This window comes from Taudactylus pleione, unplaced genomic scaffold (genome assembly GCF_031769625.1).
Source record: "Taudactylus pleione unplaced genomic scaffold, aTauple2 ptg000216l, whole genome shotgun sequence".
NCBI lineage: Eukaryota > Metazoa > Chordata > Amphibia > Anura > Myobatrachidae > Taudactylus > Taudactylus pleione.
This window is the reverse complement of record NW_028284618.1, coordinates 2,107,514-2,123,025: the sequence shown is the minus strand read 5'-3', so window position 1 is coordinate 2,123,025 and position 15,512 is coordinate 2,107,514. Positions and strand designations below refer to the sequence as shown.

General features: G+C 46.3%; 1 protein-coding gene and 1 long non-coding RNA gene across 2 annotated transcripts in view; one reads left to right on the top strand and one right to left on the bottom strand.

The window, feature by feature from the left end:
• MALRD1 (MAM and LDL receptor class A domain containing 1) overlaps positions 1-15,512 on the top strand; it is a 612,799-nt gene that overhangs the window by 25,142 nt on the left and 572,145 nt on the right. Inside the window, exon 4 of the mRNA XM_088478591.1 lies at positions 10,542-10,635. Within this exon, the coding sequence (XP_088334717.1) occupies positions 10,542-10,635 (94 nt within the window). The remainder of the gene's footprint in view (positions 1-10,541; positions 10,636-15,512) is intronic.
• The window catches only part of LOC148517445 (uncharacterized), a 90,492-nt gene that overhangs the window by 16,729 nt on the left and 58,251 nt on the right, over positions 1-15,512 (bottom strand). The window lies entirely within an intron of this gene.

Sequence of the window (15,512 nt, the reverse complement as noted above, 5' to 3'; positions counted from 1 at the left end):
GCTCCCCTGCCTGGCAGCAATCTTCCTCTGGTCTCTGTGGCACCTTCCTCTCACAGCAGTAGCAGCAGCCTCTACACAGGCAGCCCCGGCCAAACTCTGTGTCAGTCAACAGGGGTCCTGGTAGTATTCACGAGGACTGGTCCTTCTCCAATCTGACACAGCACTTCCCCTCTTGATGATAACAGCAGCACTGCAGCAACAGCCTCCCTGTCACTGGTCATTTGCCTAGCTCCAGGTCCTTTCTCTGTGATGCCCTCATTGTATGTGCATGGGATGGAGCTATCCCTCAATCTCCTGGAGCCACCCCATGTCTTCTGCCTCTCTTACCTGGTCTTCAGTGCTCCATCCTGTCAGACAAGTGCCGCCCTTCTGACAGGGGTTCTCACAGTCTCACTTCAGTGGCTGTCCTATATGCCCACAGCATCCCTTCTGTCTTCCGCGGCAGCAGTCTCCTAAAAGGGGTCCGGTCAGCGGCCAATCCTCCCAGCGCTCCTGGCAGCGCTCTCCTCATCCAGCAACATCAGCTCTCCGGCCGGGTCCTCATTGCACCGGGGACTTCCAGGAGGGGTCCTCACTGCGGGGTCCTCAAGGCAGCTTCCCACAGCTGGGATCCTCTTCAATGTGGTAGCTCCTCTGACAGTGCCACTGCCGCTGATCCCTGGCCCTCTCCTGCAGTCTATATAGAGGAGGGTGGTGTCTTGGGGTGGTTTGGTTGGGCTGGCTTGGGGGTGTCCCGCACCCTGGACTTGAACCCCTTGAATGTTAGGGATTTACCTGATGATGAGGTTACCTGGACGTGGTGTGCAAGCCGATAACTTAGCTCAAAATTATGCAAAAAAAACTCTTATTTGATTGTGCACATATATTCTGTTTGCAGTGGCGTTCTTACCTGAAATCGCACCTGGTGTGGGTAGGTACCCCTCACTGTGCGGGGCGCAGCAGTGCGCCGGAAAATTAGGGGGCGTGGCCTTTCGGGTGGGCATGTCCTCCTGCGTGGGGCATGGCCTGCAGGCCGAACCCCCATTTTTTGTTACACCGGGGGATGCTGGAGGTGCAGGCTGCCCCTGGGGACCATCCTGTTTGCGTGCCGGCTCTCTCACTGAGCTAGGAGCCGAGTGCTGCACGTAATGCAGCACCCGGCTCCTGTCACCGAGGGGAATATAGCACTTTGGTGCCACCTATCAGCACCCGCACCCCCCTTGTGACGCCAGTGTCTGTTTGTACCTCTCCTGCAGTCTGCATAATCCCGATCTGCTGACATACGTTTCACTCTTCACGTCAGTCCATGCTGCCCTCCTGGCTTCTACATCTACATGAATCTGGTGCACAGGTAGGGCTCCCATCTGTATGTTAAAGTCCACGATTTCTCTGCGGCTGCTTTCCTTTGTACTGTCTGCATGATCCACCTCTGCTCTCCCCTGTCCTGCACTAAACATATCAAAATCACATTGTAGTCCCACAAGCCAGAAAAGCAACTGCATGTTTGGGTTTCTTCCTCTTCCTTCGCAGTTGGATACATAAGACTTGGTATTTTCATGCTTCTTAGACCTTTGTCCTAGAAATCCAGATTAATAGTAGAATTCCATTCCTGCCAAATCACAGGTTGGCCCTGGATCATGAAGTCTCCGAGGTATGCAGTGAACAAGCCCAGCAAACTCCTCAATAAACTTTATTGGAGTTTTCTCCTTATTGCCCCTCATTGAACTCTAGTTTCACAAATGGTTGTTTACTTTTGTAATCTCACTGTTATGCTGGGTACTCACTGGCTGATATATTGGCTGATCAATTGATCGGCCAATATATCGTGCCCCCGTCGGCCACTGTGTACAGATGATATGTCTGTGAACAACATCGTTCACAGACATATTGCATTGGCTGTGCTGCATAGCCAATGGACAAATATTCCTCCAGACATATCTGTCCATCGGCAAGTGTGTACGGGTGGTCAGCCGATCGCCCATACACAGGGCTTCAGAGATGGGAGGGGGGAACCACGAGCGGATACTACTTACCCGGGTCCAGGCACAGCTCCCCATCCACAGCAGCCCAGCACACGCTGCTTGTGTGCTGGGCTACACTGGGAGACTGTGAAATACCTGACAATGGAGCGGTTTTTGGGAAAAAAATTGTCAAAGTCCTATAGACAGTAGCCTTTAATTTTATCACAATATGCAAGCATGATGCAGTCAATGGATTTAAAGTCAAGTTCATGTCTTCTCTCCTTGGGTACATGAGCGTAAACTCTATTTCCAAACATACGTAGATGGCTGATGTTTGACTTTTTACCTGTTCATGCTTCAATGGTGTCCTTGACTGGCACTGTAGGTGATGAACTTTTAAGGAGCACAGCTGTTCCCACTGCTTCAGCCCAAAACATTTTATTTTAAGATTTAAATCACACAGCATAGCTTTGGCTCTATCAACTATTGTTCTATTGGCTCTTTCACTAACACCATTTTGTTCCTTTGTGTAAGCAATAGTTAGTTGATGCTGGATTCCATTTTCATGCAGGTACCTAGCACCCTATTCTCATATTCTCCCTGGTTATTAGTTCTCAGAAATTTCAGCTTCTGACCTGTTTGTTTTTCAACAAGATTTTTGTCCACTTTTATTTTACTTGTTTGTTCACTTTTGTTCTTCAAGAATTAAACATGTGTCATGCTTGTAGCACTGTCTATGAGTGTCATGAAGCAACACCTTTCACTTGTGTATTAAACCTCCATTGGCCCCCACACATCAGTGTGTACTAGCTCCAATGGCACTTGTGCTATGGATGCAAATTTGGAAAATGTGCAATGGGGTTGCTTGCCTTTCACACAGCTCTCACATGCTGGTCTTTCAGGAATGTTGTCTGACATCCCAGTCACTATACCACTGGGAAGCTTCTGTACTCCATCATAGCCTAGGTGCCTCAACTGCCTATGCCACAGTTCCATTGATTAGGTAGATTCCTCAGCAACCATTGCACTGTACTTCTCAGTGTCAAGGGTATATAATTGTTGATACTGGGATGCTGCAGCAATTACAGTCCCTCTTTGGTTGTACACAAGACACGACCCTTTGCAAACTGGACTCTGTCCTCTCCGCTCCAGCACATTCACAGCAATCAGGTTGGTTCCTAGGTTAGGTAGAAATAGTATGTCTTTCACATCAGTGACAACTGCCTTCCCTCCTACTCTTAGGCATAGTGTAATTGTTCTGACATGAGTAGCAAATAGGACCTTGCCTAACACAACAGGGACTCTAGTTGGCTCACACAACTGAAATGCCTTGTGGCTCCTAAGTCCATGTAACAGCAGTCTCTATGGCAGCTGTATGCTATATTCGAGGCTGACTCATTCCCGCTGTCACACTTAAGTGATGAGCTGCACTTGATACATTCAGTCTGCAATCTGAGGTTTTGTGTCCCAATTTGTGACATTTGAAACATTGAACTTAAACTTTTTGTACTTTGAACTTTTAGACAAGAGAATTTCAGTATGTATGCACTTCATGAACTGCAAGAATTCCACATGTACCATCTCTGTAGTTTGCTTTGTAGTACTAGACTATAAGGCCACTACCAAGATGATCCTGCATAAGATTTTGCAGCATCGCCATAGCTACCTTTTCATTGTCAATACACCAACTGAAATTAACTGCTGAGAGATGGATAAAATTCTGTCTCTGCACTCACTCATGTGTTTACATGCACTAAGTTTCATTGCATATAATGTGTGCCTCAGGTTAATTTTCCTCATTAAGCCTTCATCTTCATAAGCAAAGATGCATGGAGATGCTGCTCATGTGCCCGGTCCTAGTGACCTCCAGTTCAGTTCCACCTACAGGATGATGAAGGGAGGCAGCGCAGGAGCACACTATTTCCAACATATACTGTAGGAGAATCTGATTGTGTCAAATGTTATTGAGGCTCTCCAGATGTGGACCTTGTTAAGATGCGGTCAACAGTATATAAATCAGTCAGCATTTTTTATGGCAGCTTTGCACCTGTATTGTTTTTAAAACAATTTTTTCTTTAAATCCCATGACAAAACTGCCAATAAAGTGCTGATTGATAAATAAACTGCACTGCAGTGATACATTGAATTTTGTGCACTTTCATAAATATGTTGTTAATTGGTTCAGCAGTGTAAGAGATCTCTCCTGATTGGCTGCCCAGATAATAAGTAGATGGGCTCACTGATCATAAAAACATTTCATGTTGTAAGATGTCCATATCCTCCAAAGGGACTTTCGTTAATCCCTATATGGATTACTTCGGACCAAGAAAAGAAGATGATTTCAGATAAATACTTACATGAACCCAGATTATGAGCCAATAATAATTTGATTAATCAGGAGACATTATTTAATTAAATCTGTAGTGGATGCAACATTATATTGTTCATATGATAAAGGGATCAATATTTTCCAATGAAATTAATAAAGGGAGCAGAGTGGTGGACTCCAGGAAGAGTTGAGTTGAGAGGTGACCGGTAATTGTGGTCTACCCTAACATCCAAGCCCCATAGAGGTCCTCTAAGTCCACTGTCATCCGTGGCTGACAACTTTTCTCCCTACATGGCAGTTTTTCAGTGCTGGCAAAAATACAGGACACTACTTAACCTGTCTTCATTTATGCTTAGGGTAGAGAATACAATTTTTTTTCCCCTCTATGTTTTTTTATTTTTTTATTTTGACATTTAGCTTGTAATTAAATTAAGCTAATTAAATCACAATGGAAAATCTAACACTAAGGCTGATGTTCATTATTTTTCAGGATAACAGAATATTTCTTTTGCACTTGGAAATGTTTTAAGAGCATTTTGAGAATAGTTTACATTACTGAGTGCCAGGTGCGGGTGCGCAGTAGAGTTCACAGAACAATAAAACCTCCTTAAGGGACGTAATCTATAAAACTTGACACTCTCATTGTAATGTGACCAACTCTAACTTTTGTTTTGTGTATTCTAGAGAGCTACCAAACAAAATCTAGAGAGGATTTTTTAGTACCTAAATAAGTTTTGACTTTCTAAGTATTGTTAGAAGCCATCTGGGTGGAGGGTGACCCTGGTTGAAGGCAGACTGGGCACAGTAATATACCAGTACAGTGCCCAAATACCAAATAAAAGTTCATGTTTTGGGTTGAGATATTTGATAGAGCCACACGGTGTGGAGAGAGCATAATGAGTTACTCCTTCGTGGTTTAGCTGGTGTCTGAATGACCATTTTTTCCCAGCAAGATGAATTGATTTTTGCATGTCCTCAATGTATCAGAGATGAGTGTCAGTGAATAGAATCTTAAGGCTTAAAATATTAATTAGTTGTACCTACAGTAGATATAGAAATGTGCGCGCAGACCCTCGTGTTTTGATTTTGCCAAAACCACCCACAAAGGTTTTGGCACAACTACCTTTGAATGTTTTCATTCTTTTCAGCTTTGGTTTTCTTTAAAAAATTATTAAAACAGATATAATTATGTAACTGGGACCTGCATTTCCCGTCATTTCCAGTCAATTTTGCCAAAAAAGTAGCCGTGGTCACATGCCACAAGGGGCATGGCAACTGGAAAATGGGGGCGTAGCAACATAACACACCACTGCTTCTCATCCTCTTGGAACATTCCTTTCAATTCCATATGCACCTTAATGCCCCAAGTAGTAGTGCCCCTCTTGCAATGACCACTGTAGTAGTGCCCCTTATGCAATGTCCCCAGTAGCAGTTATGCAGTGCCCCCTGTAGCAGTGCCGGTCCGATGGTGCCCGGGGCACAAGCCCTGCTCGACCCCCCCCCCCTAGTTGACGACACTGCTTAAATTAATATGAAGAGAGTACATTGCACAGGTACATGATGGAGCCAGAGCTAGTCAAAGTTTTGCCTTGTGCCATCAATCATCAATCACCAAAACCAAAATAAGGGGGTCCGCGCACATTTCAAATTTACATAGCTTTCTGCCATGCTATAGAAGTATTTGTCTTTTTTTCTTGCGCCCTTTCTGTCCAGGCTGTTGAATAAAAAGACAAGGATTTTATTTTAATAGAACAGCAGGCACTACACAATGGGAGTTTATAATGCTGTGCTTATGCTAATGTAATACAGTATCATACTGACAAAATCTTAGTTTAATTTGGTTTCGAAAATGCGCTTCGTCACAAATATTTAGCATATTTGGTTGATTGGTTGGGACATAAATATCATCTACAGATGCCAACAGTTAGTATTTTTTCTTAGTATTAGGCATTTAGTGATAACAAATTGCACTGCTTTGGCTGGAACTAGACAATGGATCAACCTTTCACGAATATTAAAACATCTGAGCTGAAGAATGAGCACAAACAGAGTAGCTTTGGCCCAAACTGTAGGAGGTGCATTTTATCGGAGGGAATTTGCCAGCGGAAACAAAATAAATTATCATAAAAGTAGACGATGCAGTTTTCAGAATTGTTACATCAAGCATAAATGTCTTATTACAATGTACAGCTAGTACAGCTGGTACCACACAATCCTTTTTTGACATATTTAAAAAAAATAACCCATAAAACTTTTCCCCTTCTTTATTGTCTTTTTGTTCCTGCAATAATGCCTATGGCACTATTCCACTACATTATTTAACCCCTTTAAGGCAAAATGACAATTGGGGCTTGTCAAGTGAGTGTGAGATTCTGAATTTGTTGTGGACCCGGGGTGGTGATAGGAGCAGACACAGAAGCAGACTTAAATGAAAAAGTGGAGTTTTTAATAAGTGGCTTAGAAGACATGGGAATGGCAAATGAAAAAGTCCAGGTATAGCACTAAAGTGCATTTGATAACTGTAGTGGGGATTAATGGGAGAATGTCCAGATAGTGACAGGCAGGAACAGTCCAGTATACAGGTATGGTGAGCTGTAACAGAATGCCGGTATGGTGGACTGTAACAAATGCAGGCAGAGGTAGTGAAGTCCGGTTGGGAGTGAAATGAGGCAAGGTGCAGGGAAACAGCAGGTTCAGGTACTCAGGAAGGTGAAAAGGTATATGGAGGGTGCAGGGTAAGTCCAGCAGGTTGGAGCAGGCAAGGTTCAGGCTAGTAGCGTTCACAAGCAGGCAGGTAAGGCACAGGTACTCTATCTCAGCAGCAGCTGAGAAACAGGTTGCACTGGCAAAGGAAGGAAGGCTCTGGACCTTCCTAAATACTCAGTGCCACGCTGTGACTGGCTGGAATGAGCACATGACCTACCAGGATTGGACAGCTAGAATCACATGGCCGCATGTAAGATGGCGGCGCCCATGCCAACGGAACGGAAACACCGCCAGACCTCACCAGGCCTAGTGACAATGTGCCCGCACAGAACCACGTGCAGCCAATGCCCCTCGCCATACACCAGCACCGCTGCCAGAGACCCCCCGCCATAACGACCTCACAGGTAATACCCGGTGACTACCATGCTGAGAAACCCTGGCCGTGACAGTGAGATTTTTTATATCAGGGATTTTTACCATGAAGAATTTCACCGATTCCCCAACGGATCAGTGATCATCGATGGGCTCCGGCCGGCATTTCCCACCAGCGGATAGGCGGTTTCTGTTCAAATCTTGGAATCGGTGAAATGGCCTGCAGAATTATGGGGCCCTTTGCTCAGAGCCAATTATGAAGTCTATTCTGCAGTCTAGTTTTGTTAGGAGCACAGAAAGATTTCTCCTGTCAGTGTATATTGAAGGTGTTAAGTTTAAGTTTGATTTCTGCCCAGACGATAGCAGAAATATGAATTAAAAGAATACACAGCTGTAACGTGTAGTATATGTAACTCATGAATATTTATATGCTCTCTGTACAATCTGTAGTTGCATGTATGTGACAGGTGGGCTGTATTTCTATTTTCCCATGAATCCACCCTATGGCCCCCATACATCTGCAATGTATTGAGACAATTCCCCGATCCCCAGACGCCGGGGTGAGGGCATCGATGAAATCCGACATGTTGGAATTCCCTGATTTACCAATCTCAACCAAAATATGATTGGGATCAGCAAATCAGGGATTTGCGACATGAAGAATTTCACCAATTCTCCGACGGATCGGCGGCTCCGGTCGGATCGGGGCATCAGCGAAACAGCCGGCAAATGTATGAGAGCCTTTATTAGTCATGCCAGTAAATTTGAATTAATTTGCAAATGTCTGTCGGCTCAGACACATTTATTATATGCTGCCTGTAAGATTAGAAACTGCAAATAGCTGGAGAACTTAAATATTTCACTGTGACTTGTTGAGGGCATGTGTTTTTGCTGTACATCATACATAAATTCAGCGTGACTGGGAGAACATGGATCTAGTACAAAATACGGCAGCTGCTGTAATTAGAGCTCCATTCAACAGTGATTGCACTGTGCATAACTTAACTATTTCCTTCTTTATTTACTAAGTGGTTATGCAACCAATGGTACTAAATGGTTATACATCCACTGCAGAGTCCATCTGTTTCCTGGAATGAAATACTTGTGTCAGTTGTTCTACCCTGGTGGCTGAATGATGAGTCACAATCAGGCCTATTTAATCAGGAAGAATACTTGTGCTTTCTGTTCCTTTGCTTTTGTCTTATTTCTATTAATGAGATTTTAATGTTGCACATATGTCAACGCCATCATTTTTATCTATTGAAGTTTAGGCTGATCTGTACTGTCCTGAAGGCTGGATTTACAAATGGAGAACACTTCTTTAATCAGAATAATTTCCCAGCACCCCGATCAAGTGCTTTTCACTTTTGCTGTGATATACAATGGAGGAGATAGCAAACCAGTACAACCTCCGTGTAACCTCCATACATCTAATGCACAATTTGTACCATACAGATCACCTATGCACATTGCAACTCTTAATATACACATAATGGACCCATGCACCATTTCTTAAAAAAAAAAAAAGGTTCTGACTGTCGAGATGGGTATGGGATGCCGACGCTCGGGATCTCCCGATCAGTGGCGTGACTAGGGTATATGGAGCCGAGGGCAAGTTGAAAAATGGTGCCCCCCTCTATGTGCGTGAAAAATGGGTGTGGTCACATGCCACAAGAAGCGTGGCCACTGCAAAATGGGGCATGTCACCATGACACACACCCCTTTCTCGTCATTCTGGGAACATTCCTTTCCATTCCATATGCACATTAATGCCCCCAGTAGTAGTGCCCCTCTTGCAATGCCTACTGTAGTAATGCCCCTTATATGTAATGTCCCCAGTAGCAGTGCCCCATGTAGTAGTGCCCTTTATACAGTGCCCACAGTAGTGCACTTTTATACAGGGTTCCCTATGCAGTGCCCCTTATACAGTCCCCCCTATGCAGTGCCCCCAGTAGTGGTCCCCCTTATGCAGGCCCCAAGTAGTGCCCCTTATACAGTGCCCCCAGTAGTGGTCCCTCTTATGCAGGCCCCCAGTAGTGCCCCCTATACAGTACCCCCAGAAGTGCCCCTTATACAGACATACAAACACACACACAAAGCACTGACTTAGCTTACCTGAATCCCCACTCCTGCCATAGTTACACCACTGCTCCCGATGCTGGCATCCTGACTAGGTTATAATCCCGATGCCTCCAGGTAAGTAGCCTAACCTAACCCCTAACCATACTCCTAACCCTCCCTCCCCACAGCCTAAACCTAACCTTCCCCTTAGTGCCTAAACCTAACCCCCCCACATCCTAAACCTAACTCTCCCCCTAGTGCCTAACACTAACCCCTTGCCCTCCCCCTAAACCCACTACTTACCTTCGTGATCCCGGTTGTTGGGATGCTGGCGCCGGTATTCTAATAAGTGTCAGGATTCTGGCATCAGCATTCTGAATACCAGAATCCCAGTGATCGGGATTATGACCACATCCCGACTATCCTACTTTCCTTGGATGGTATAAAAGGTCTGTTTTTCTTTTGGTAAATGCTTGCTTAGCGGATTTTGCTGTCCGACAGCATCACATCCCCCATAGAAACCTATGGGGGCTGCAGCTGTTGTTGGAAATTGAGGGACCACAGCAGATATCGGAATTATTTTATATATAATATATTTAAGGAAGTGTACGTGATTTTGCTGCTAAATTTAAAGCGGCAATCAGTTATAAGGCAAAACCAACCATATAAGTAACTGGCACTTGTTGGTTCCTTAAACTTGGAACCTATTACATTAGCCCCATGGATGTGTCTTCTTGAGATGTTAAAGCGGGGCTGCTGGTGGTGTGCTGGAAACTTTTTCCATTTTGTGCTATTCCAAACGAACCTTCTGCCACAAAAAAGTTCCATTGCTGTTGCTGTAGTGCTGTTATACTGTGCATGTCCTGTGTATTCTACCACTGTGGCCGGAGATCCAAGGACAGCTCGGTCCATGCAGGGAGCTTATTTGTGCATAGATAAGTTCTAATTAATTAATAAATAAGTGTGATTACTTAGGTGTCATAAATAGTAAGAAGTTACTATTGTATCAGCTGGAGAAACTATTTAAGAATATAATGAATATGCTTAGAAAGAGAAGACATGGAAGTATAAACAAGCCTAAAATAACCGATATTACAATCTGATGAATAATATACATTCTCTCTCATTGACAGATTATCATCAAAGGAGTTGCTTTGAGTACTGGTACATTTGAATCCATTGCCATTGATGACATCTCTTTCAGCGATGGATGTAAACCAGCTGATGGTAAGTACAATCAGTTTTTAGTTTGTGAAAGGGAAAGTCTGACGTTTCAAACTCCATCCTTACAATCACACCAATGCATGTAGGTCTGCGCTATCCGAAAGGCAGGATCTAACTGCAACTCTCTAATGATACCTCTCAGTGGAGTCACTCTGGGGGTGTGGGGGTGCAGGACACACTGGGCATCACCCTAGGAGGATGTGACACCAAACTGACGGCTCCTCCTCATTGACAGGAGCAGGGGCGTATCTATAATGGGTGTAGGGTGTGCGGTGCACACGGGCCCCTAGGTCCAGGGGGGCCCACAGCGCACACTGCACCCATACTTTTTACTACTTACCTCTACAAAGTCCCACGTCGGCTGGAGCAGCACTACACAAAACGCTTGGAAAATGGGCACCATGAAATCTCCGGGAAAATGGCTGCCGCACCGTTTTCCCAGTGACCTGCGCATGCGCAGTAGACTACCCGCACAGACTAGTGTGCGGAATCTACTTCTGCTGTCATTGCGCAGGGAAGAGAGGAGGGGGTCCCGGAAATGGAATGTACACAGGCCCCATCCACTCTTAATATGCCCCTGGACAGGAGCAGGGTGTTGCAGTGTGACATGCTCCTCCAGCACTCGACTCCTGTCACAGAGGAGCCGGCAGGGTAGCGTCTAGATGCATAGTTGCCTACCCTCCCGCATTCCGCGAGAGTCTCCCGCTATAAGCTGGGAACTCCCGCTACCCCGGAAAGTATAACGGATCCCCCGATTTTCCCCACTGTGCTGTTACAACTCCGCACTGCGCATGCGCTAATTGGTTGAGCCTGGACTTGAGGACGTCATGACGCGGCCACCGCGGGGTTGTGGGTAGCGGTGGCCGCTCAGCCCCAGCATGCAGTCTAGTTAATGCCTTCCTCCAGGGCCGCTCAGTGCGGAGAATGTCTGATGGCACTAGAGGCGGCAGCGTCCTCTTCTCCTCCCCGGTGGTCTCCCCCAGCATGCAGACTCACAGTCACTGCCTTTCCGCGGAGCGGAGTATGCCTGATGCAGTGACTGGAAGCGGCAGCGTCCTCTCCTCCTTCCCGGCGGCTTCATCCAGCATGCAGTGTCACAGTCACTGTCTTCTCCCTTCCCCGTAGTGGAGTTTGTCTGATGGCAGTGGGTGGAAGCGGCAGCGTCCTCTCCTCCCCGGCAGCTGGCCCAAGTCCAAGAAGACCAAGTGACTACAAACACAATGCACTATCCCACCTGCCCACCACCTTAGTAAAAATAAATGTAAGTAGAGAGTGGGACTCTGGAAGTAGATTTAGTGCTAATAATTGTATTAGAGACATTTTGGTGCAGAATTTATCTGTAGGAATTTGCAGTGGGAGTTGCTCACCCTGCATTTCCCTGTAATTCCTTCCAGTCATTACATACAATGTTGACCACAAAATGTTATATCCCATTTTTTCTTTGCATATTAACACTGGTTCCCTGAGTGCTTTCATAGTACTCCTTTTTACTGCTTCTATGTCTAATATATGTATTGGCTCCCTTGCCTGATATATTATTGCCATCAAGTCCTCTAGTGGAAAACTTTCTCCAATTATGTAGATCCTGACACTGGTGCACCCTTGGGACCCTTACTACTGTCCCTATAGTCCACTAGGCTTTCACTGCAAGACAAACCCCTGAGTGGCAATAGATATGCCCATACGTGGAGCTAGAAATGCCCTTTTCGTGGAACTGGCCACGTCCCCTCAGCAGCCTTAGAATCTCCCTGAAACTAGTTTTCAAAAGTAGGCAAGTATGTCTAGATGCCCTTCATCGAACGGACCCTGATATCATCAGTTACTATCCACGTGGACATAGAAGGGGAATAGTAACCTGTCCGAAACTCGGCGAGTGAAGCAAGCCCGCGAAGGTACAAATTTCTACTATCGGTGGCCAGATACTCCAGCTGAGACAAGATAAAAGCGCTGTGAGGGCATGGAACCGCACTTCTGCCCTCACTCCACGTCACGGTCTGGTTCTTAGGATAAAGGGGAAATAGAATCAACCGAGCCGGCAGTGCAGGCACAGTCTCCGGGGACAACCCAGCATCTCCCAGGATGCTGGGCACGCCCCTGGAGTGACGTGATCGGGAGTTCCCACAAGGCCACGCCCTTTTATGGTAGGTCACGCCCCCTTTCATAGGTGTGTTTAAAGTGCACACCGGATGTCACCAGACCTTGTGACGCCTCTGATTCCTCTACCATTGCTGAATCCAATAACAGCAAAAATAAAATGCACGTGTTCCGAAGGATTAAGGGCCTGATTCCCTATGGTACGCAACTGCGAATGCAATAACGATTACACACACAGTTCAACTGCGATAGTATGCTAATTCATTGCGATCGCTGTGCCGCCGCAGCACTACATAAGAACGCCCACTTAGTAGGCTGCGAAACCATCGGTACAATGGAGTACCACCGCAGCCTCACGCACACTTGCACAAGCTCTGACCTTACTCAAAAATTGCTAACTTCCACGCACGCTATCAGGCCTCAGGCTGCGTAGGGCATCGCAGTGGATAATTTATGCATGCCCCTGCAACAGCATTCAAACGCACTGGCACGACTGCATTTGACCCCCCCTACCACCCACAAATGGCACTTCCTATCAATCACGCTGCCATGGGTCTGCGTAGTCACTCCGATCGCAGTGGCTGGTTCGTGTACACATACGCAGTATGCAACAATCATCCGATTGCATGCGTATTAGCAACTGTGGGCCTGATTCAGAGCCGGACGCTCTTTTAGAGAGCCGGACGCTCTTTTTGAATCAAGGCGGCATTTTTTTTTGAACCGGCCGCTTGTCCGCTTGCTAAGCTGTGGGTGACCACCCACAGCTTTAGCGAGCGGCCAGGTGATGGTTGCGATGGTCGCGACCATCGCGACCATCAGACTTGCGACGAGACCCTTGTGGTAGGGTCTCTTCCATCACAAGCCCCAGTGAGCTTACGGCTCTAATAGAGCCGGAAGCTCACTACTGAGCCCGCCCCCAAACGGCAGGCGTTTCTTCGGGAACGCCTCTGTTTGGCCAGCCACCCCCCTGCCCGCCTCCAAAACAGGGCGAGCTGTCAATCACAATCGACAGCCGCCCCGTTTTGGTGCGAAACCCGTAGCGTCGGAGCGCCTGTCGCTGGCTGGGTCTCGCGGATGCACATGCCGTGCACTCGCGAGCGGGTCTGAATCAGGCCCAGTGTTCCTTGCTGAATCAGGCCCTAAGTGCTCTGTATGATGTCCAGTACCATAGCAGTCACGTGGGATTTTATGGCTATAGTTACAAACATGGCAACTGGATCCTTCCACATATTTGATCAATGTGTAGGATGCACAATATAAAATAGCTATACAGGTTTATCATCACGTGGGCAACATTGTATGGACCTCAGTAGGCCAGATGGCCCAATAGGGAAGATCCGATTTTCTGACATGTGGAAATCCGTGCTGGAATTAGGAGGTGTGGCTGCTACAGGGTCCGGAGATGAGGGGACCACGGTTATAAAGAGTAGCCAGCACTGCTGAAAGCGCTGCCGGGCCCGGTACTGGGAGGAGGCGTGGCCTCGTGGAAGTGTGGCCAGGCCCCCTTCTTACAATGAACCACAGAAAAAAAAAAAAAACTTGTGCATTACTTATATGAGCTCCGCTGTCTAACGCATCATCGGATAATCCGTGTAAAATCGGCCGGCCGCCACAGTTGAGAGGAAGAGGTCAGGAAATCTCCATCAGCTGACAGAGATCCTGGCCTCTTCCCTCCCACCCAATGGCGGTGACACGCCCCCGTTTCAGGAAACGGAGGCCATCGCCGCCCCCTCCTTGCCCACAAACGGCAGCAGACTGTCAATCACTGACAGTCTGCTGCCAGTAAATGAGCAGGATCGCAGAACCGTACTGCACGTGTGCAGGACTGGTCATGCACCTGCACAGATTCCCGATAATCTAGCCTGCACTACTGAATAAGGCCCACAGTTTGCAACTCTGAATCAGGCCCATTATTATTATTATTATCCTTTATTTATATGGCGCCACAAGTGTTCCGCAGCGCCTTACATAGTACATAGAACTAACAAGTGAACAAGAAACAAGTAACTTACAGTACAGGACAAGGACAGGATTTATATACATTGCTGCAATAGCAGTCAGACACTCACAATAAGCAGCCGGGAGATGGCAGTCACGTGTTAGGTGCCCTTATGGGGAGAAAAGAGTCTAAGAAAATGTAAAGAGAAGCACATGAGGGAAGAGGTCCCTGCTCGTGAGAGCTTACATTCTAAGGTCCATCAGTATTTAAAGCTAGCAAAGTGGAAATATGGCACCTCATTCAGAGTAGAGATCTCATATTTAGGAAACATAGAATAATACAATACAGTACCTCAATAACCTACCTCGATTTTTCAAAACCCATCCAACAACGTAATAATTATTTAGAGCCTCTGCTAAGACATTCAGGCAATGAGGTAACATGAAGTCATTTACTCACAAATTGGGGGAGACATTCTAAGCCTTGGAGAGAGATAGAGAAAGTGGAAAGAGATACATGGGGTCTAGTTACTATGCCTTGGAGAGAGATAAAGTGGACAGAGATAAAGTTCCAACCAATCAGCTCCTAACTGTCATTTTACAGGCTGTGTTTGAAAAATGACAGTTAGGAGCTGATTGGTTGGCACTTTATCTCTCTCCAAGGCTTAGTACATAGACCCCAGAGAACATACAGGTCAGTATGTCATAAAATGATGGGATGGCCAACTGTGCATTCAGATGCTTCCCTTTGACAGCAAAATAAGGGCCTTATGCAGCATTAGCACGCCCACTATGTTTTAGCGCGCGATTGCATTGTGTATACAGACGCCCACCAGCCTGTCTTAAGA